Source organism: Cupressus sempervirens, chromosome 11 (assembly GCF_028749045.1).
Source record: "Cupressus sempervirens isolate cs-2001-9-10 chromosome 11, ASM2874904v1, whole genome shotgun sequence".
Lineage (NCBI taxonomy): Eukaryota > Viridiplantae > Streptophyta > Pinopsida > Cupressales > Cupressaceae > Cupressus > Cupressus sempervirens.
In genome coordinates this window covers 54,985,247-55,009,051 of record NC_143128.1, presented here as the reverse complement: position 1 = coordinate 55,009,051, position 23,805 = coordinate 54,985,247, and the positions used below count along the sequence as shown (strand labels likewise).

Here is a 23,805-nt window from a genome sequence, read left to right as displayed (position 1 = left end):
TTTTAGTCTATGGATATCAGCTTATGCAGTAAATTCTTCTTGGGTGTTCTATAAGAGAGTGGTGGTATAACCAATTCATGTGGCTTATTGTGTGCACATATGCATGGTTCGTTGCACTGCTTGATGTTGCAATGAAGTTGTTGGGATTGTCAGAGACAGTATTTGTTGTGACTCCAAAGGGGTTAGAGGAAGAAGAGAATGGTGATGAGGGCGAGTTTACATTTGATTCCTCTGCATTGTTCATCATACCAACTACAATATTATTATTAAACTTAGCAAGTCTTGCTTGGAACACTATTTCAATTGTGGGTAGTTTTGGTGAGATCAAAGAGAGGTTGTTTGTAGAGTATTTGTGCAGTGTTTGGGTAGTCATAAATCTATGTCCGTTTGTGAAAGTGATGAGGGCACAATCTAAGACAAAAATGAACACAACAAGAAAGGGTGAATATTATTATAAAAAATGATATGCTATTACATTCAGTACAACAAAAATAGACTCCACGACATGCCCTATGGGCTTATAATGCTATCAAATTTTAGAGAAAACCCTTTTCACAGTACCTTCTCCCAAACTCCACCAAAAACTATTTTTACAATGCTAGAAATGTCCTTAAGTAACCCAAATTAGGTTTAGGGTTAGAAATACATTTTAGAATATGTCATTTGGCATCCACTGCCAAAACAAAAGGTTCTAGAAAACACATCAAAAGTCGGTGTAAAATTAGAAGAATCCCAAAATGGTAGTCAACTTTCGAGAGGCATAATTTTTGATCTGGGACTCCGATTGACGAACTATTTACATTTTCAGAAAGCTCTCCAAGCGCTCTATAGCCTAATGGACTAGCTTTGCTCGTCTCCCATTTTTCGAGCCCATACAAGGCCATTTAGTGCCACAAATCTAGTGCTCTCAAGAGGTCTCTAGGCAACTTAAATCCATAATAACTTTCAAACCATAAAGCCTTTTGACCTAATACTTTTTCTAGAGTATTTTAAATTATAAGTATAATCATCCCTCCAACTTCCACCCTCTAACTCATTATAATTATGGTTCAATTATAAAATAACCTATTTTCTATATTGGCACGTATCCCAAAGTGCCCAAAAACTCTAACCCAAAAAACCAATAGTGGAACTATGAGAGTTGGAATCTTTATTTGACCCAAATGGGTATCCAAAAATGAAAACACATTAAAAGAAACTAACACTAAGCATATTTTTGGGTGATATAGGATTGCCCTTACACCACTAGATGCTCCTGCATTAGAAAGGATTGGTTAAAAAGGGAAAGAGAGGCATTCCTTGGAGTGTTATCATGAAATCTTGTGCTTTGATTTTTTTCATATACACTACACTGGCTTAATTCAGTGAAAGTTGTTTTTCCTATCTGCATATCTCACTTATTTAAATTGTATGAATCTTTTTAGAAATATTCTTCCATCACAAAATGATTTATCTTTCATCCCTTCTAGTGAGAAAGTCTTCTTCCGTTAACAATATGTCTATAGTTTTGTATTGTTTCTAAATATATATTTGTGGTCCACTGAATTCTTCGAATAAGAACAATTAGAAAACGACAATCTTTATAATTCAAATTTAAGTTGGAGAGGTTCTAGGTACTTGATAAGTATCTTGTGTGTGGAAATTACAATAGATTGTCATTTTTCCCCTCGTGAACATTTCTGCAGTTCCTTTCTCAACAGTAGACGTGCAATATTGTTTTATGTATTACTTGTGTAGGTCTCTTGTAGGCATTTCTTGATATGCTTGACATTATTTTTCATTTTAAAATATAAATAGCTTCCCTTCTTTTTTGTATCCATGCTAAAATATTTTGCTACTTTCAATAAATAAAATGTCAACAGTTTAAAATGTAAATTTGAGATGATAAGTTGTTTTCTTTGAGTAGTTTGTTAATTGGGAAGTAATGTCATATAGTTTTTAAGGATTTTTTATAACTAACCAACCATCTTTTTTCTGTTCGAGTACAAGGAGGTGACTTCTCAAAGAGAGATGGTAAACACTTGCACTTTACTATTATCTAATTACTTAATAGCTGGTGTATCTCTTAAGTCTCATGTTAAAACATACTCCCTATAAAGTACAATACGATCTAAATCCATAAACCTTCCCCTTTCGTTATTCTAGATTGGGATGCTTGCAAGGATGTTGAATGCAAAGATAATACTCCTATGACTTCAAGTTTGAGTGCCCTATTCTACGAAGTGCATGTACATGCGATAACCGTAAACACTTTACCTAGAGTTCTATTAAACTTTTATAATATCTTTGTTGGGTATATGAAGATACCCATGGAGTCCAATGCTTGTAAGCATATCTTTTTTTATTAATGATTATTGATGCAATACAAATATACTTGAACTCTTGAGATAACTACTTAATATAAATTGTAGCTATCTTATTATTCTCAAGAATACTACAAGCATTCAGTCTATTGGGAATTCAGTGTCTAGTTAAAAGCTAAAACTATATGCATGGCTCTCTATATGCACTGTATCCCTTATATTATTAATATAAATTATAAATGTGGATCTATACTAAGACATTCCTTTTTTTCTTTAGTTTCCTTTTCCTGCAACAATATGATATTAATTGCTTTTAGATCAACAACTTTGTATAAAAGCTAGACAAGTCAATGTATACACCAATCATGTTATTTAGGAATCATGTCAGAAAAAGATAGCGATAGAGAAACTACTGACAGCAACAAGTGAAGAGGCATCATAGAGTATTAGGGTCTAGTCTGCATTATAGTGAAGAACGCATTGAATAACTTGGGTATGGCAGGATACTTCTCATAGTTTTGTTCCTATGATTTAAGTCTGATCATCCTCACATGCATAAAGAAATTGGTAGCATGAATCTGATGTAATGTCCCTTGTAGAATAACTTAAATTATGTCCTCAATCCAAAAGATCTAAAAGGATCCAAGGTTGCGAGCAACCAATAATTTCTAAAGGTTATATAAAATTATATAACTGGTTATAGAAATTTGCTAGTTCACCCTTGGTTTTTTTCAAATTTGAAATCCTTTACACTAGAATTTATTAATGAACATGTTATATGTTGATAGAGGAAGGTAATAGATGATATTATCCACGCCCAAGTCTGCACTCTCGATTTTATGATTTCTTCCTCAATATGTTTCGATAGACTCTTGCTTGATAACATTAAGTGAACTGGTGAAAGCATGAGTAGCTGTGTTTCGCATCGTCGCTGCCTTGTACAGGTCACGTTTTGTTCTGTTGTACAGGTCACATTAACTAAAGTGTTGAAGGCACGAACATTGTAACCCTCATTCGACAAAATGTTGTTGGGTTCATACAAAACGTTGGGTTTAGCTTTATTGTTATATCTTTAGGGGTGGATAGTGTAACTCACCTAGACGTTGTGGTTAAAAATTGTGTAAGCACTGGCCACACTAATTCCACCAAACATTCAGTGGATGTTGTGAAACCCTGCCTTGACTTCTCTGTATATTTCTTCCACGCCTCGCCTCACTCAAACCATCAAATAAGCATTGGAATCCGTCATTTGACATTTCGTTTAACCGTTAATGAGATTTATTTCGCACAGGCGCATCGAAAACCTCAATCGATAGAATGTTGTTTCTCCGTTCGATGTTTCATATATCGCTATAGTTACAACAATTAGACTTCATGAGTCGGGATACACTATAGCGAACGCAGTATGGTCAAAAGAGATTTTGGGTACTATATCACTATAGAATATAGCGAACTCTTCTATCGCTATACGGAGAAGGCGTGATCTTGACATAGCGATGAGCAGTGAGGAAAGTATATTGCTATGACATATAGCGATCCCTTTTTTCGCTATACGAAGAAACTACAGAAACAATTTAGCGATGAGCGATAAAAGAGATTTTGGGTACTATCTCACTATAAAATATAGCAAACTCTTCTATTGCTAGATGGAGAAGGCCTAATCTTGACATAGTGATGAGTGGTGAGGAAAGTATATTGCTATGACATATAGCAATCCCTTTTATCGCTATGCGAAGAAACTGCAAAAACAATATAGCGATGAGAGATAAAAGAGGCTTATCGCTATAACATATAGCGATCATCGACAAATGGAAAACAAATATAATCATTACAGTGATGAGTGGTAGAGCTGTTGTATCGCTTTAAGTCATGGCGATGAATTTTTTGGGGATCCAAAAGGAGATATCGCTATAGAATATAGCGAACTCTTCTATTGAAAAAGGAGATATCGCTATAAGTTATGGCGATGAGTGTTTTTGATGATCAAAAAGGAGGAGATATCGCTATAGAATATAGTGAACTCTTCTATCAAAATGGAGGAGATATCATTATAAGTCATGGCGATGAGTGTTTTCGATGATCGAAAAGGAGGAGATATCGCTATAAAATATAGCAAACTCTTCTATTGAAAAGGACAAGATATCGCTAGAAGTCATGGTGATAAGTGTTTTCATTGAGCAATAGAGGAGGCTTATCACTATAGCATGTAGCAATCATCGGCAATTTTGTCAAAATTTCGACCAAAGCAAAAAAAGGTCGAAGTTTCAACGACAAAAAAAGCAACAAAACAATTTGTCAAAAATTTGATCATGAGTCAAAATGTACTAGTGCAAGTACCAGGTACATGTATCCCAAGTACCGAGTACTCAGTGGAGAGCATCATAGCTAAGGACCTTGATTAAAGTTTTTGAAAAAAAAAATTCAATTTTTTGTTTTCATATTAGCTTGTTGTTTGTCAAGCTTAATTAAATACCTAATTAGTTTGAAACTTTGATACTCATTAATTAAAAACTTTATCAGTATTCAAGTCAGAAGTTTATCATTTACAATATGTCATTGTCATATGATTTAGGATCTTCTTGTTCATGTTTAAAGTATGCCTTCTTTGTTATGCATCTAAGCATTTATCATATATTATTATTTCAAAAATATAGAAAATCTGAAACTGAAAACAATACATTACATTTGCAAACTTTATCATTGTTCTTGTTTTGAAAAACCATTGTCATGACTTGTAATTTCAGATTTCCTATAAATATAAGAGTATAATTTTTTAATAAAGTTTGACATACCCAAGTACCTCCATCCCCTATTATGAAAAATAGCCGTACATGTACCCATACCCGTACCCGTACCCAAGTACCCCAAAACCCTCATCCCCGTGCAATGTTGTAATTAACAGACAGGAAATATCCTACTCTTACTAAGACTTAGATTGATATATGTAAAACATCATTAAAAACAAACCACAAAACCACTTTTCTTCACTAACAGCTTCTTTGTGAATCATGAGTACTCCAATACTATACCAGCAATTACATGAGAGATTAAAAGGGAGTTTACAGAATAATATATTTTTATATTTCATTCAGCAAGGGACTACATATCTATATGAATTATATATTCTATATTATTACAAACCTCTTTAACAACTCCTAAATATTTGAGCTGTTTTAACAACTCACATAATTAAAATCTTGTGCAAACCATAAACATGCTAACAAACCTAATAAATAATGTAATATTCCTAACACTCTTATAAGTACATGACTCAGTTTACCACCTTCATTTACACATTATTATTGAAACCTATATGAACACTAATACAAATTCCAAACAGAGTTTGGGTCAAGGCTATTGCATAACTCGTGTGTCTATAACTTAAGAACATTTGAAGGTTCTAGATATAAATTTCCCCTTAAGTTTATCACAACATATTTCTTTGCACAACATTCTGAATAAAAATTAGATTATCAACCAGAAATGACAATTTTTCCAAGAGTATGCTCTTGATCATTCTATGGCTCTAATTTAATGTGCACAAACAAGTGTAGTGTAGAGGCAGGTTACCATGTTTGAGCATTTGAAGTGTTGTGCTCAAATTCCTTTGGGGACAAAGATATAAGTCCCTCAATTTGGCCTCCCAAACTTTGATCGAAATAAGATAGCTCATATACAAGTGATACATAAATTTGGTCACCTTGGTCTTCCAAATCCATATCATATGCATACAGAGGCTACATACAAATTCCAAACAGAGTTTGGGTCAAGGCTATTGCATAACTCTTGCATGTCTATAACTTAAGAACATTTGAAGGTTCTAGATATAAATTTCCCCTTAAATTTATCACAACATATTTCTTTGCACAAAATTCTGAATAAAAATTAGATTATCGACCAGAAATGACAGTTTTTCCAAGAGTATGCTCTTGATCGTTCTATGGCTCTAATTTAATGTGCACAAACAAGTGTAGTGTAGAGGCAGGCTACCATGTTTGAGCATTTGAAGTGTTGTGCTCAAATTCCTTTGGGGACAAAGATATAAGTCCCTCAATTTGGCCTGCCAAACTTTGATCAAAACAAGACAGCTCATACACAGTGATACATAAATTTGGTCACCTTGGTCTTCCAAATCCATATCATATGCATACAGAGACTACATACATTAGCATATATTCATAGATATGTATACTTTTGTGTGTAAGGTGGTGACAACTCAATCCGTGATAAGTTCATTTTTGTCATGCCATGAACAACCAATATATGAGAAATCAAGTGACAAGTTACCAATGAAAAGGAATCAATTGAGACAAACTTCTATAACCACTTAAAGCAAGAGGCATTTTACCTACCTAAGTTTGTAACCTCCTGTTTTATCTTGACCCATTTACACTTCCCCTCTTGCAGAAAATTAATAACTATGCAAGGGAATTCTAATCCTTAAATAAGGTGTCCCCACTAAGAGGTGAGAGTAATATAAAACTTCACAAGGGTAAGGTTTCTATCTTTCATGGTGACCCCAAGATAAAAACTAATTGAATTCTATAATGTAATTGTACACTTCTCAAATGTATGTACATCCACTAATATTTTGTAGGCAAAGAACTCCTCTCATATTAAACAAGAAACTTACATGTATAGCAGTTGCATTCGCTAAAAAATAACCACCATTTCAAATGATGCAATGCCCCTTGCCTGGAGTGTTGAGCTGTAGAAAACAGTTATATTCCTCGAGTTCAAGTCATTACACTCATTCAAGGCTATCAAAGCGATAAACCATCACAGATGCCCAATTGAATTGAAGCAATTAAGAGATAAGTTCCTCACATGCACCCAACAAAATTATACTCCAAGGATCCTCAAAAATTGTTTATCACCTGGAAAAAAAACAAAAAAATTACTTAAAAACTTAGCAAACAATTAAAATCAAAATACATGTTCTAAATGCTAAACCAATGTCTTTAGAATATAAAACCCTAAAATAAATAGGTACCTCAGAATAATAAAAAATAGTTGTTGAAAAGGAAGTAAATGGCACAAGGAAAAAACTTATTGATAAGAAAATACAAATAAAGAATCTTAGATGAAATTATACATATTAATGACCTGAAAAAAAATCATATTATTTATTATAAAACTGATGTTGGCATTCCATGTCAAATAGTAGAAAACTGAAGGATGTTGAGTTCTAAATTCTAGGCCAATGTCTTACACTGCTTCCTGTCTTTTATAATGAAGACGGAGATCACTCGTGGAAAAAGCACTATATAAACAAATTAAACATGTGAAAAATAAAATAATTTATTAATGTCCAACTAGAGACCACTAAAATGGTCCAAGGGACTGAGACCAAGAAACAGCCAGCAACAAGAATTACAATGATGGAAAGAGGAATAGTTTGAACAAGGTTGGACATTTAGGAATGGAAGAAAATAATAGAAGCTCAAAGAGCATATGATCAAATGAAAGCTATTGACATGTTGGTGAATTACATAATCCTTATATTTTTAGTTTACATAATAAAATAACAGTAACAGTTGTGGAACCGTCTAACAGTTCTAAACAATTGTATTATGCCTATCTAAAGGCAAGCCAAGAATGAATTTTCATCATCGAATACAACATTAAATAATTTCAGTTCAAGTTTTTTCTTTTATTTTGGTATCAGAGTGCAAGCATTGTGCAATGTAGAGTGGGAACCGAAAAGTGTCTGTGGATTGGTTTGGGTCTTTTTAGCAGGAAGAGACACAATTGAGGGTTACATAACGTACAAGGAACCAGTGATGGAAGCTGTAGAATCGATACAAGCCTGAAAATGCCAAGGCAAAATTTTGAGGCTGCAATTGGGTAGAAACAGTATCCTGATCTGATAAAATGGCCCGTCAAGCTGTACGTTTGAGAGTTAAATCAGTTAGTTGATATAGATACTTAATTTAAAGTATAGATACTTAATTGAAAGTGTTGTTGAAGCCTACCCACCAAATAAAATAGTGGCATTGATAGCAGTAGCAAAATGGGGGCCGCAGGCTCAAAACTAGATAAGGTTTTAGATGAGCAATTCCCTAGGCACAATATCTTGTGCTCTGAAAGGCAATAGCTTTCTTCGGGCACAATACTTCGGTGTTCCATTATAATAAGTTGGGAGTTTCCTTTGTTTTTTCTGGAAGGCCTCAATTGATTTAGGCATGAATATGCATCATAGAATCTACATGAAGGTAACAGTTTCTCCATTTACTATTAAGCACGTTGGCCTATATTTGAGATAGTTTCTTTTGGAAAAGATTGCAGTGTTAAAATTGGTTAGTGATTCAAAGAGGTGGAGTTTATAAGGCATGCATTTTGGTTGAGGTTTATAATTCTATTTCATGCATTCAAGTGATGAGAAATGTGCGTTTTGGAAGTATTAAGATTTATTGTGATGTGGTTCTATCATTGATTGATGTTGACATTCTCATCCTCCAGAAATGGATACACACATGTCGAATCTTGCTTGTACACCATCTTTATTATACATGGTAGTATTTTGAAATTTTCAGAGACTCATGTGAGCCATTAAATGAATAGATAGTAATAGGTCTTATAGGAGGCAGGAGGCAAGACGTGTTTTGTCATCCCAAGCTAGCTTCTCACTTAGGGATGATGCACTGCAATTGAAGCAATTTATTTGTCCCTGAAAACCAGGAACTTGGCAGATTTGTCCCTAAAGAAAAGAGGAAACTTGATATATTTGTGTCCCTGAAGAGAAGAAGGGACTTGGCATAATGATTGTCCCTCAAGGAGTGAGGAGGGACAAGATTTGAATTATATTTGTCAAGCACTTAAGGAGGCATTAGACACACTCAGAGGAGATGTGGACTTCCAAAGGAAATGTAGTCTTTGTAATAAACCTTGTTCAATTATTAGCTTAGACACACCAAATTCTATGCGATGTAGTTGTTTGATATTTTGTCAAACACTTGGCAAGCTGTACTAACATCAGTGAAAATGTTCTTCAAATGTTGTTGATTCCAAATTACCTTAACTCCAAGTTTCCAAACTCAAAAATAATTTAAAAGATAAAGCAATTTACTAAATAGCTATGGCCAAACCAATTTCGATTGCAACGGAAGATTTGCACGTTGTTGGCTTTGCTAGAAAAATGCCAAATAAATTCAGAATTCTAATCACACACTAATTTTGGAGACTAATACAATGTATTTCTTGCTGGCAATTCTAACTGCTTACAAAATTATTAATGCTGGAAATTGGTATTGTTAGTTTCAGCCTGTTGGTGTAAATAAGTATTTACTATTTGAACTTTACTTAAGTTTACTTAGATTAATGTATATTCATATTAGTTGTCATGTAGACACCTAGGAGTCTGCATATTCATATGAGTTGTCATGTAGACAACACAGTAATTTGCACTCCAATTGAGCACGTTGTCTACTACTTCTCTTTATGAGATACACCTTTGTATTCTTATCCTTCCATTGCTTCACGCATTTTCATGCACAATGTAGGATAATCCATCTTTGGTGGACATGTGCTTAGTTGCGATGCTTATCACTTGCATGACTCCTAGCCATCTTGATTGTCTTTATATACAAGGCACTTCTATGATGTATTCATCTGATCTAAAATCTATTATCATTTGGTCATTATTGAGATTCTCATTTGATCGTCTCTTGTCTCTCTTGTGTTATCACGTGCTTCTAGATCTTGACATTGCATTATTTCCTTAGGCAAATTCTCACATGTTATCAAAGCCATAGGAGCGTACATTTGCTAGTCATTGGAGAGCTTCATTGTCTCACATCTTGGAGGGCCGTGATTCAGATCTGGGATCAGCATTCTTGTGGGAGCATCTTGAGAAAAGAAGGACCTCGCCATTGCATCCGGGTAGTTGTTGGAACAAATTTTGTCTATAAATTTGCCTATGTTGAGAAAAAGTCAAATTTAAGGCAAATTATTTTTTGCAAATCAAACTCGGTAACCCATCCAACGCAGACAACAAATCTACAAATTGGCGGTATCGTAGGCTAGTGGATGTGGGACTAAGTTCACACAGCCCTCAGCAAATTTGGTCTCTGTGAGGCATTCCCTCTCGAGCCAAATCATAACTTCCACACTCACTGTGACTACTCACCATGCACGAAGACTCCAACCCAAGTCTGATCCACAAATGGGAGTCGTACCTGAGCCCAAGCTCGACGACTCATGATCTGCGACAACAACATTGGAGATATCCCCCCCACAACTCATAGAATTTGAGCCTGAGCCCAAGCTCAATGACTCCTTATTCAACTCGCAAATTTTGCATAGGCCATTGCCTCGAGATCCACCACTTCGATCTACGGCAACACCAAGGAGATCACGTGGTCTAGTTTGGCATCATTTGGCACACTCCAAGCACCCATCTTTACGAGCGGGCTACTCCTTCCAAGATTAACTCCTATTGGCAATCTTTAATTATACATTGACATCAGTGTTTCCTTCAGCATGCACATCTCATCGCCTAGCCACGTCAATGAAAAACCAAACAATCGGTCATTTGGTAATTTTTTATGTAAATCTGTGGTGTGAAATTTTACACCTATCTCACAGTCAAATGAGGGATTTTTAGTTTTTGCCTTGATGGGACCCAAACTATCAAATTTATCAACCTATTTGTGCTGGCATCAACAGGTGTGAAAATTCCAAACCCCTCTCCATATGCAATTCTGATTTCGGCCTTTGAGAGGTCATATCTCACTCATTCGGGCTCCAAATCGGGTGCAATATTTTTTTGATTTGCACTAAAATTTCTTGAATTTTTAGTGGTGCTGTTATTTTTTGGTTTTTGCTTATAGATTTTGCAAAAATTCCATTTTTTGATGACTATAGCTAAGTAATCCTACAATTTGGAACTTCAAACGCTTTGTTTGAGCTCATCCAGAAACATTTTCAAGTTCCCTTTTTTTTAAAGTGAATATATTTGTCTACTTTCCAGATCTACAATAATATCGTAGCCTTGTTTGGGCGAAATATCAATTTCAGAAATTGGTCTTTTTTGGTCTTGTATGATCATTGTAAAGCATCAAATTTGGTTTGATTATGAGTTATTTTGATTAGTGTCTACTTTGGCCGCAAAAAGGTAGTTGTAAACATCAAAATCAAAAGTTCACCTTTGCCCAAAATTGGTAAGTGGTTATTGTACACGCACTACATATAAAGTGCCAAATCATCTTTTTGGCGGGGGCGATTCCTTGATTGAGTTGGGGGGGAGTGTCTTCTGTTCTTCTGTCTCTTTTGATATTGTGCTCTTTCATTTGCATTATGGGTTTTGCAAATTTGACATCTTACACTATACTACTCGGAAAGTAAATATGGAAAAAAAATTGATGGGATTGGGTTTCTTATCCATGTAAATGGAACTGCAATAAAACCTGTTGATGGTGTTGAAATTCAAACTCAAAATGATTGGCTTCAAAAGCAAGATAGGGCTTTGGGAACCTTGTTCCAACATGTCTTAGATCTTGTCAAATATCACATCACAAACATTAAGAATGCAAAAGAAGCTTGGCATAAATTAGAATCCTTGTATGGGAAAGTAGATGAAGAAAGGACCTACATATTGAGAATAGCCTTCTCCAATTTAGAGCCTAGAAACTTTGACACCATACAAGAGTATCTTGCTCAAGTAGAAGTCTATAGGGCACAGCTTAAGGATTGTGGTGAACCCATTAAGGATGCAAAGTTGATCACATACATCATGACACATCTTCCTCCTGAGGATGTTGCCTTTGTTTCAAGTTATAATACACACTAGTTGACAATGGGTGTTGCCTTCACTAAGCCTTCATTTAAGTCATTTACAAGAATGTTGGTCTTAGAACAAGAAAAGTTGGTGTGTGGGATTTCTCCAATCTTCTAAGTCCAAGGCTTTGGTGGCTAATAAAGGCAATCAAGGAAATCAAGGAGAGCAAAGGAGTAAGAATTCCAACAAGAAGCAAAAGCAATGGAAGGCTAAGCCACAAGATGAGACACAACAATCTACCTTCCACACAACCATCTTCCTCACCACAAGGCAAAGCTTCTTCCAACAATAATAAGGGGCAAAACTTCAACAAGAAGGAAATAAAACTTGTGCAAGAAGAATGGACATGAAGAACAATATTGCTAAAAGAAATTGATGAACTAGAGAATCTTCTCAAGAAGAATAAAATAAGTCTACCTGGAAGAATGACTACTTCGTCCTCTTCTTCACATGTAGATTTTGATAAAGGAAGGGATCACATGGGCAAAGATTAAGTGTTAGTTGCTACTTCAAGTCATGATTCAAGGAGATGGCTTCTAGATTCAGGGGTTTCTCATCATATGGCAACTTCACAATCTATGTTTCATCATTTGATCCTTGTCATACTCCACCTATCTTGATGGGCAATCATACTTACATCAATGTTATTAGGAAAGGCACTATTGATAAAAAGGAGGGATACTTCAAACATTTGTTTTGTGTACCTCACCTAAGTCATAATCTTCTTTCCATATGTCACCTCACTCATGGGAATACAAGGACTGTGGAATTCACACCTAATTCAATGTTTATTTGTAATGGACACCCTAGAATTGCCCAAAAACTGAACCAACTACTAATAGGAATTTAGTCAAATAAATACCACTGTAATGGACACCCTAGAATTGCCCAAAAATTGAACCAACTGCTGATAGGAATTTGGTCAAATAATTTGCATCCAACACTTAATTTCTCCGTTAAATGTTTAAACCCCTTTATGGCTTCAGAAATAAAATGTTTGTTTGTTTTTGTCTTTGCATAGATTTGAAACCACATAACATGAACAAGAAGGAATTTATAATAATATGCAAACTGAAGATTGAACTACTACTGAAATAATATTAATTTTCAACTAATAAAATCAAATACATAGCAGACTTTTTCAACTCACTAATTACTCCAGCATTATAACATAATTTTCCAATAATGACTTCCCATCTTGCTACTACAGTAATATGAATAGTGCCGCGCTACAGTGCTGCTACAGTAAAATCTGCCTTCAATCAGTCCAAGACCCTCATAAAATCATCCCTTCACAATGGCATAAGCATGGGACAAGAAGTGAGAATGATATGAGGAAACACCCAATCTGCCTGTAGCTGAAAATGCGCCCAATCTGCCTATTAATGAAAATGACGTCTAGAATGTCACAAGAGAGGATAGATGACCTCTAATGCCAAGAACGGATCTGCAACTCCCACATCAATTTTCTTCTCATACTCAACCTGCCAAATGAAGCCACTAATACTCCCTTTTATTCTTTCTCCAAGGGTCCATTCCACTCACATGAGCAATGTGGGATAAAAGATGTGCAATATAAAACATATTACAATAATCACTTATGTCTCCCTTAGGCGCCCCTTTTGATTTGCACACATTCCCATAAAATTTAATATTAAAGTAATACTTCAATATTTTACGACTAAATTAATTGTTACTTTAATAATACTTCAGGCATAAAAATATATTAGCTATCAGACTCTGAATGGTACGAGTGATAGCTTGTCGGAAAGCTCTCGCCGTAGAGTATCAAATTCAATCACCAAAACTAGCATCCCCTGTGTCCTGCTAACTTACTAAAAATAGCAAGTATGCCTAAAACAAAGTAAATCAACTCCATTTTGGCCCAAACTGGAGATGACTAGGCCAAAACACTCTAAGATCCCTTTAAACACTTTGTTAGCCCTCGGGACCATGTAGAACTAGGCTAATGCACACACACTTGGTTGACTACTAAAGTGGGGACATTACATTATTGGAAACTTGGAGACTAGAGAGATCATTGCTACAAGGGTGGTTGATCATGCATCTCGGCTATTTAACTTCTCAGATATTGCTCATGATGATGACATTGATTCTTCAACAGATTTTGATCACACTTGCAATGATGATTCAGTTTTTGGGAACTTTGGTTACTTGAACTTGGGTATGCTCACATGTGATCAAGTTCTTGAGCCTTTCATTTATCCTCCTATTGGATCTATTGCTGCTCTTGACGATGCTTGTATTTACATAGCCATGGATTCAAGTGATTCAATGCAGGAGGATATTCAGTGTCTTCCAAACTCAATTCTATGGGATGACTACTTGACAGACATTGTAGGTTTGTTTGTGGGGTCCTATATTGTAGAATTGGGAGACACTTTTGATGACATTCATCTTCTCTTTGGTGAAGATGATCCTTCTTCAGTTGTTGCAAGGAAACACTCTGACCCTCATCTTCATTCTCCACTTGATCATTCTTTCCAGGTTGATATGATGGTGGATACTTTAATACAACAATTGGAGGAGGTCACTTTCTCTTCGGAGGAGACACTTGAGTCTTTGATACATGTTCTACATTCATCCTCAGTTGATCCTGATTTGTCTTTTTCAGCAAAGTAGCATAGTGCACATTATTTGGAGGCACTTTTTAGTATTGACATGGGGACACTTAAGCAAGTTTCAGAGATTCCATACATTTTAAGGTTTCTTCCTACAAATACGGAAGGCTTTATTGGAATACCTTTGGTTTTGTTTCTTCCTAAGGGAAGGAATGTTGTTCTACACACATGGTGTAGTTTCTGTATTGTGCCTAGAACATCTACCATAGGTGTACATTCTACATTGAGGTGGGGGGGTACTTGGTCTCTGTTCCTCTTCTTCTCTCCTATGGGGGATCTTTTCCTCACATGAGGTCTTCTTCTCTCTCATTTTCTCTTATAGTGCTTATCTCTCCTTTTGGAGGGGATTTCTCATGTGGTTTTCCCTCTTTCTCCGCTTTAAGAGAGAATGTATTGCATCTATTTTGCACTTGTAGTTTGTACATGGGTACCTAACATCGTCTAATAGTAGGAACCCCTCTTGCATTATTATCTATCTTTTGTGAGCTTAAGTGCATTCCCCTAAGTTGCACTTAAGGGAGGGAATTCAATGTAAATAAGTATTTACTATTTAAACTTTACTAAGTTTACTTATTACTTAGGTTAATGCATATTCATATTAATTGTCATGTAGGCACCTAGGAGTTTGCATATTTATATGAGTTGTCATACAGACAACACAATAATTTGCACTCCAATTGAGCACATGTTGTCTACTACATCTATTTATGGAACATACCTTTGTATTCTTATCCTTTCTTTTTTTCACGCACTTTCATGCACAATGGAGGATAATCCACCCTTGGTGGACATGTGCTCAGTTGTGATGCTTATCAATTGCATGACTCCTAGTCATCTTGATTGCCTTTATATACAAGGCACTTCTATGATGTATTCATCTGATCTAAAATCCATTATCATTTGGTCATTATTGAGATTATCATTTGATCATCTCTTATCTCTCTTGTGCTATCACTTGTTCTTCTAAATCTTGGCATTGCATTATTGCCTTAGGAAAATTCTTACACAGCCAAATGACCACTGAATTACAAAGATTCAATTAACATTTACAAGAGGAACCTGATTATTGTGCAGAACAATTCCTCTAATGTCACGTAGGTAGTCAAGAACATATACTGCCACCCAAATCTGATCACAGACCCTCTGAAAATCCAAACACAGGCCTGCATTAAGAAAATGCAGGTCCTCTTCTTACATCCATGGGCTTCTATGGTCAACACAGGTCCTGATCATTAAATTGCAGGCCTGGAAAAAGTGAACGCAGGCCTCAAAACACAACAATGGGCTCCGTAATTCCCAACGTTGCCTGTTATAAGTCAACCGCAGCCCCCATTAGATGAATCGCAGACACTTAATAATGAACAAAGCTAAGTATTAAGTCCAAACGCTGCCACAGGTTAAGAACACGGTCTGCAAATCCCTGCGTACTAATTTCCCTTCAACAAATCACAGGTGCTCACAATCACACAACCGCCAATGATCTCCACTAACCACTCAATCTTCTAAAATTAAATCATTCCTTAGGCACAGTAGGAAACAGTTAGAGTGATGGCAAATCGTTATACTTCAGCAACAATTTGCAATGCAACCTTCAAATAATCGCCACAATTGAATCTAGAATACTTCAGTTGTACATTACAAACCCTTTTACCTTAGTAAGAAAATTGAAACAAACTCAAATCACAAAGACAACAAAGAAAATAATTCATCGGATGCTTTTCCATCAAAATGAGCTCATATTTATAACCACCATTAGCATAGAGTTTCCCAAATACAAGTTCACTTAAGAAGCTTCCTCAACACATCATTTTATAACGTGCCATATGATATAATTTATCAATTTCTCGTCTCCCAAAAACAACCTTTTCAACCATATCATAACATTATCACACACAAGGCCACCATTTCTTGTGGCCAAGATTTAAAACTTTCCAACCCGGTTCCAACAATCTATAACACTGAGGTAGCCAAAGTACAATAGCAGCAAAAATAACAACTTTGGCATATTTAGATGAATAATAATAATAATTCACTCATTTTGTGAAAATGACTAAAGAAGCATCAAAATCAAAATCTGACAACACCAGAGTGATCTTGATGAAGAAAAACGATGAATGAACCTGACGGGGGTGACTTACTATAAATAGACAATCCCTCCAAGATTTTTGAAGACCAAACCAAAAGCTCGAAATACAAACTGAGAGCATCAGTCAACTCCTCTAACTCAACTCTCAGCTCATTGGAACCAACTATTGACTTACTATAAACAGTAGGTTCCTAAAAACTTAACCAAAACTCACCATAGGCTGTAGGAAAGCCTAATAACTCCACAACTGAGACCCTCAAATCCCAGTGTCAGCTCACAAGGGTCGTGATGATGAACTGGCCAAGCCAACTACAGGAATCTGCTAAAAATGAGGATACTACAGTCGCATGTGTAGGTATATCGATGGTGATTGTTTTCATAGCACTTAAGGAGGCATTAGACACATTCGGAGGAGATGTGAACTTTCGGAGGAAAGGTGTCTCATATATAGCACTAGAGGAGGCATTAGACACACTTAGAGGAACCGTGGAATTTCGGAGAGAATGTGTCTCATTGTGCATGGGAGGTGGGAACACTCATGTTATGCAGGTCCTGTGGTCTAGAGATTCACCGATGCGGGCAGTTTGGTGTTTCTTGAGCGAGTGTGGTCAAGAGATCCACAGGTGCAATCAATTTGGTGTTTCTTGAGCAAGGAAGGAGGATTGGTTAAGACGCTTCATCAAAGTCTCTGGAGGGTTGGGTTTAAAACCCTTCCGACTTCCACTCTTGTTCGGATTGATGTAACAAGGGGGGTAATGTTGGTGTATTAAATAATCCCTATAGTTTTAGTTTACATAATAAAATACCAGTAAGAATTGTTGAACAATTTAACTATTCCAGATGGCTGTATTATGCCTATTTAAAGGAAAGCCAAGAATGAATTCTGATCATCGAATACAACACTAAATAATTTCAGTTTAAGTTTGTCCTCTTATGATGTATTGACAAACATGTTACAATATGGATCATATTAAAATGCATTCTGAAACTCTCTACCAAGAGTTCAACAATAATTACTATTAACGTATGCAAAAAATGGGCCTCACTTGACCAACAATACTATACTTCAGAAAGCTACATTGCTGACATATAAATTCCTTTGGGAGCTTTCTCTAGGAAGAGTCTATAACTAAGGGTGGATAATTGGATCTTACTTGTGGACTTCATGATTCACACGTGTTGTGCATAGCATTTTAAAGAGGTAATATTGGTTGGCATTAATTATTAAGAATTCTTGTCATAGATGCTTTTATGCATAAAATTTCACTTTGTTGATCTGCTTAATAAACAACTTGATGGCTTACACTCAGCCCATCTACCCTTGTTTTCCCTTGAAAAATAAGTTGGAAAGCATGTTTTCCCTAAAGTAATTCTACACACCTATTAGGATAATTGAATACTTTTAAAAAGGATCTCTAGCTATACACTTAAAAGCCAGTTTAAACTGTTTCGAACAAGATGTAGATGTACAGGCTCAGAAAATATTTTTTAATAATTGATATGCTTAGGCTGCTTCAATCCAACCTTTTCAGTATGACAATAGAAATTTGAAACCCACGACCATGGGAAGAGGATAGAGGATCAAAACTAGATTGGACAGAGAATTAGCAAAGGATATCCAAACAAAACTGATGACTACTTAAGATAGAGCTTCGTTGCCTTTCCTGGCATAAACTTCTTAATCGACAAGATATAGCATGGGCATGCAGCTTGCATACTTATTGTCCATTCCTCTCATGGCTTTGTTTTTAGTTAATCTACTCAAAAAATGGCCATACAATTACATTTTAAATTTTATGTTTCTAACTACTCTAACAAAGAAAGGGCAGTTTTTGATTGACAAAACAAAATACCATGACAATCCTTACTGTAATAACAAGCGTAAAAAGAATAACAAGAGGTCAGTATGATTCGATTCTCAATAACTGCTATAATAAATCAGGGACCTATTTCTCAAATTAACAAATGCATATGATGGAAGAACATACAACACAGTTGTTGCTTGCATATCACTTGAAGCTCGTTTTGACTTGTGTTTTTTCTTCTCACGTTTCTTATTCCTGCAGCAGTGAAAAATGTCCCATAAGATCTTAGTCAAAATAGACATGCAACCACTGCATTCCTGTCAATTTATACCATAATTAATGTCCAAAATTCTCTTCTATCTCAATCCATTAGAAGAAGGTTAATAACATACTCATCCTGAAGCCCTGAATTCCGACAATGCTTAAGCTTTCTGTCAACATGTTTCATATCTTTTGCTATGGGAGTCCTTCCTACCTGTGATGGAAAACTTATGATTTTTAACTGCACAATACAACTGACTCAAATTCCCAATCCTAAGGTTATAAAATAAATTTCTGATTTGGCACATGAAGCTCAAAAGACTTGATGCTACTCTAGCACTAGAATATACCACAACATCAATGTCATTAAGAATACTGATAAACTCATGTTCAGTATAAGTGTTTTTCTGCTGGCTACATATGCGCTTCAGATACCTGTAAACAAACAAAATGGTAACAGTAGTCAAAAGCATAGAAATTGGAAAACATCCAAAACATTTACAATTTTCCATCAGAATTTATAGTATAATCAAAAATCAATTGAAAACCTGTCAAAATCAAATGCTGCATATTCTTTATTAACTCTCCGTAAAGCAGCCAATGCTAGCTGTAAAACACAAATTACCCAATCAGTAAAAGGCCTAAAATTAAAATAACTACACAGGAATAAATGAAACCTCGCTGCTACAATTTACATTTTCACCCTATTGCATACATTGTACAAATATTCAAACAAAATTGACAACTATCCCTCTAACCTTCTCAATTCAAGGACAACCAACTCTGAGCATCAATCCTAAAATCAAACCTAACAATGAGCTTACATGAAAAACAAATGATGAAAACATACCTAGGCTATACATGTTTGGTAAATACAAAATATTTCCAGAATACTTGAGCATAATTCAAAGGGTAAGCTGTGTAAATAGTGTACTAGTTTGTAGTTACAAATTAACTAGCACAAAAAATCTAGATCAGTTAATAAGCACCTACCATGATCTATTTCCATATTCCTGCAGGCATATCCTTGACAATACAGACAATAGCTGAAGGATGAAGATAAATATTGCCTTTTAGAAGGGAAAAAGGCTTATACCGAAAAAAATAAATGACAGCTTTGTTACAACATAGGCAACACACTGCACAATTCAGGCTAGGTATCACGCGTGGTAATCTATATCATGACTTCCCAAAAAGAATAAATGATTCAAACAGTACAATTAAAACTGTAGGCTTTCTTCCTGTTACTAAAAGGCATTAGCATAGGCTGAAAATGCTTATGATCCAAAGTTTAGGTCCAGTATATTGTTAATCAATAACACAAGGGTGGAAATCTAGTGTAGCACATCTGTTCTTAATACTTATATCTCATGGAACATATAACCAATGTATTCAGCAAAACTGCAAATTAAATATTCAAAGTCATTCCCAAAACAAATAGGATCATTTAGTTTTAATGGTAAATGGGAGTTGTAGGATACCTCAACCATGAGACACAACAGTGAGTTACTACTCATGCTTTCTTCTAATGGATTTACAAGAGCACATCCAGTGATTATGAATGTGAGATGCAAGCCAAAATCTCCATCAAGGTGGTTTTCCATCTTTACCCTTCACCCAGTGAACTAAAGTCAAATATGTAAGGTAATTAGGGAAGAGCTTGTAATGTAAACAGGGATGGGCTGACATCTATAATTTTAGTGTGCCTGTCCTGTGTGGTTTGCATTACCATGTTCAGCCCCTCTCAGTGTCCTCAACGCCACTTATAGGAGTCCAGGATGATGGGAAGTGAACCTTGGTTGATTGTGTGAAACTCATAGGCCACTTTCCAAGCTTTGGACATGTTATTACATAGTAGTGGATTTTGGTCTGTAATATTAGAGCATGCGCCCCATTTTCTTATGCAATGGGAAGATTGACCCCTACCTCGAGTTGTCCCCATAGCCACTTTAGATGACTGCAATTGTGCTGGTTCTCTTTCCCTAAGAGAATCAATTTAACGTTAATTCTGGTTTAATGTAAGGCAGATATATCCAACACAGGAATTCAATCTTCCTATATGTTTGTTATTTAGAACAGCTATAATGGTTCCCAGCTTATAGGTTGTAAGTGCTGGAATTAAGTTAGCCAATGTGCATGTTGAATTATCTCCGTCAATTTCTTAACAGCAAGGTTTCAGTAAGCTCTTCTTGGAAATCCACAGATAACTGATATAAGGTGGATATATCCATTACACTCGATGCACAGAATTTCAATCACCATACAAGCTCGGATGATTGTCTACACGAGTAAGCATACTTCTATTTGCTTTTGCAAAAAATAACCTGTTTATGTCCTTTGTATGCTAATATCTACTATAAAATTAAAATATGTCCATCTTCTCAAACCGCCCCACCAGCAATGCTTACTATAAAACTTTTACTTTAGCTACTCATAACTGACAATGGTTGATTTTATAACTGAGTTCATATCTTTTCCTTCATTCTTGCAAGAGTTATCTGCACATCTGAATTCAATCTGTGCATATCTTGTCAAGCTTTCTTCTAAGAAAGAATACAAATAAATCTAACAGAAAGAGCTTTAACGATAATCAGCTCCATTACGTAAAGATCAATAATAATGCATATGATATGCTTCATTTCAAAATGTAATAGTTTTTTCGAGCATAAATGGATGACCATAAAACATAAGAAAGTGAACATAAGTAATATAATGAAGCTGATTATGAAGCACAAAGTCCCACAGGAATATATTTGGTTTCAGAGCCCAATGTAAACGACCTCAATTTCAGAGTGATTCCAGAGGTAAAGAATATAGTTACCTGTCCTGGAGGGAAAATGAGAGGTGCATCAGTCAACATGTTCTTGTCAACATCGAATTTAGCAGCTTCTCTAAGTTCCTGAAAACATATGTATACTATTCCTTGAGAAAAAATAAAATATGCTTTCTGCTGACAAATTAGTTGGGAATGAAGTATTTTGTTCCTGGCTAACTAAAAAGAAACGTTACAGAGCACACCAGGAAACAGACCAGCTACTGATTGAAGTAAACAAGAAACATCCAATCTAACATGTATAAAGTTCTATTAGTAAATAAACATTTCAGAAAAAGAACAAAGTACATTAGTCTTGATAATGCAAAGAATTTTACAATAACAAAGCTTAGGTATGAGAGGCTGTCTGCTAGAAAAATATATATCTATAACATCTGCAGTCTAAAAAGAGAAAGAGGCAAAGAATCATAACTATATTTAAAGACAAAAAAAGGTCCATACCATGACCATAAAATCTAGAACTCAGGAAAACAGAAAGAAAACAATATTTAATGTCCACAAATGATGACCAAGATTAGGTCAAAGTGACTAGAAGGTACAACTGGTTGCAATAGCAAAATACTGGGGAAAAAGAGTAAGCAACACAAGAATACAAGAAAATTAAAGAATAGACAAATGGTGATAAACAGTGATAAACATAAAAAAGGTAACCCCAAAATGAGTAAAGGTACAAATAGTTGTGCAGGACCCTGAAAAGCTGTGGGCACAGAGGAAGATCTAAGCTGACAACAAACACAAGAGGCTGAACTCATCAGGTGTTTGTGCTCTGACACATATTGGAAAAGCCAATGATGTTACCATCAAACACTACTGGAGAAGCAATGTCAAATCTAAGAATGTTAGTCTAGGAGAGTCTGGGGATAAGGAGGGTGAGCTAGATAATCCCAGGATGCAGTCATTTCCCCAAAAAAATGCAACATTGGAGACCAAGAAGTGCTGCCTGTAAGAACCCCTACCAGTTCTAACTTTCAACAAACACTGGATTTGCTTCAGTAGTAAATGTTTGACATTTTGACAAACCCTTTGCATGCAAACCTTAGGTTCTAATTTCTGAATGCAAATGTGTTTGTTTGGTTTGTAATTGAATGATTTTGCAATTACTTAGCATTTAATAATACATGACATAAACTAACTGCTTTGCCATTAATCTCTAACATCTCTCGTTCACTAATCTGACATGAGACTATTCATTAAGTCAAGCACAATGCACGGAATAGCATTATTCAGAATTCTAGAAATTAATTACAGCCGACCTTAAAACACTAGAAATGTTGGATACCCTAAAATGTATCGCGGTTATCATGGGATTGACGCCAAGGCTGGATTGTAAGAGAAAGGTGCAAAATCACCAAAACATGCCTTATAAATCCCAAACACCACTTTCTCTGCCCTCACGTGGCCCTCAAATAACTCAGCGCTTGCCCTTTACTTTCACTTGCATACTTGTATACTAGCTGCAGTCTGCCTTCAACTAAACACCGCCTTCATTTCTTCATTCTAATGATTGAAAACAATTAATCTGCAAATTATTCCAACTATCATCCAATCTTGGTCTCTCAATTAAGACCAACGCTTGCACAATTTCACTAGATACTTTCACCAGTTCAAAGTGCACAACAGCTGTAGAAATTCACAATTTCTTAAACTCTTTCCCCAGAAACCCTTGTCTCAAATCCTTTCACAATTTCACAAGATCCAATGCACATTAGAATAATTTTCACCTTGCAATGAATGCATTTATAACTTTCAAACTCAATCACTTAGTAGCTTCTTGAATAATCCTTTCATGAGTTATAAAATATTTTGTTTTTGTTGCACTTGCTTTTAATGTATTTGAGATATAATATATAATTATATTTCCCTTGATTTGGTGCACAACAAAATAACATAAAGTATATTTTAACATTCACTTATATCTCCCTCATATGCACTTTATAGTCTGACTTAATAATCATTTTTAAAAATCTTTTAATAATAAAGTCAAAAAACATTTAATGATGCACACTTAAATGTACCAATTGGCCCCCACTTAAATAAAAAATATAAATTAGAACTTTAACCATTAATTATTAATAAAGGAATCTTTATTAATAATTA

General features: G+C 35.4%; 1 protein-coding gene across 3 annotated transcripts in view; it reads right to left on the bottom strand.

Annotated features, from left to right (window-relative positions):
- Positions 1-6,593: 6,593 nt before the first annotated feature.
- CYCH;1 (cyclin H;1) overlaps positions 6,594-23,805 on the bottom strand; it is a 76,564-nt gene continuing 59,352 nt past the window's right edge. For 2 of the 3 annotated variants that reach the window (XM_089809422.1, XM_089809424.1), the window contains 6 exons: positions 21,697-21,774; positions 19,424-19,482; positions 19,226-19,310; positions 19,007-19,089; positions 18,798-18,869; positions 6,594-7,180 (listed from right to left, as the gene is read on the bottom strand). In XM_089809422.1, the coding sequence (XP_089665548.1) occupies positions 7,177-7,180; positions 18,798-18,869; positions 19,007-19,089; positions 19,226-19,310; positions 19,424-19,482; positions 21,697-21,774 (381 nt within the window). In that variant the 3' untranslated portion in view covers positions 6,594-7,176. The remainder of the gene's footprint in view (positions 7,181-18,797; positions 18,870-19,006; positions 19,090-19,225; positions 19,311-19,423; positions 19,483-21,696; positions 21,775-23,805) is intronic. The other variant, XM_089809423.1, reaches the window with a different exon arrangement.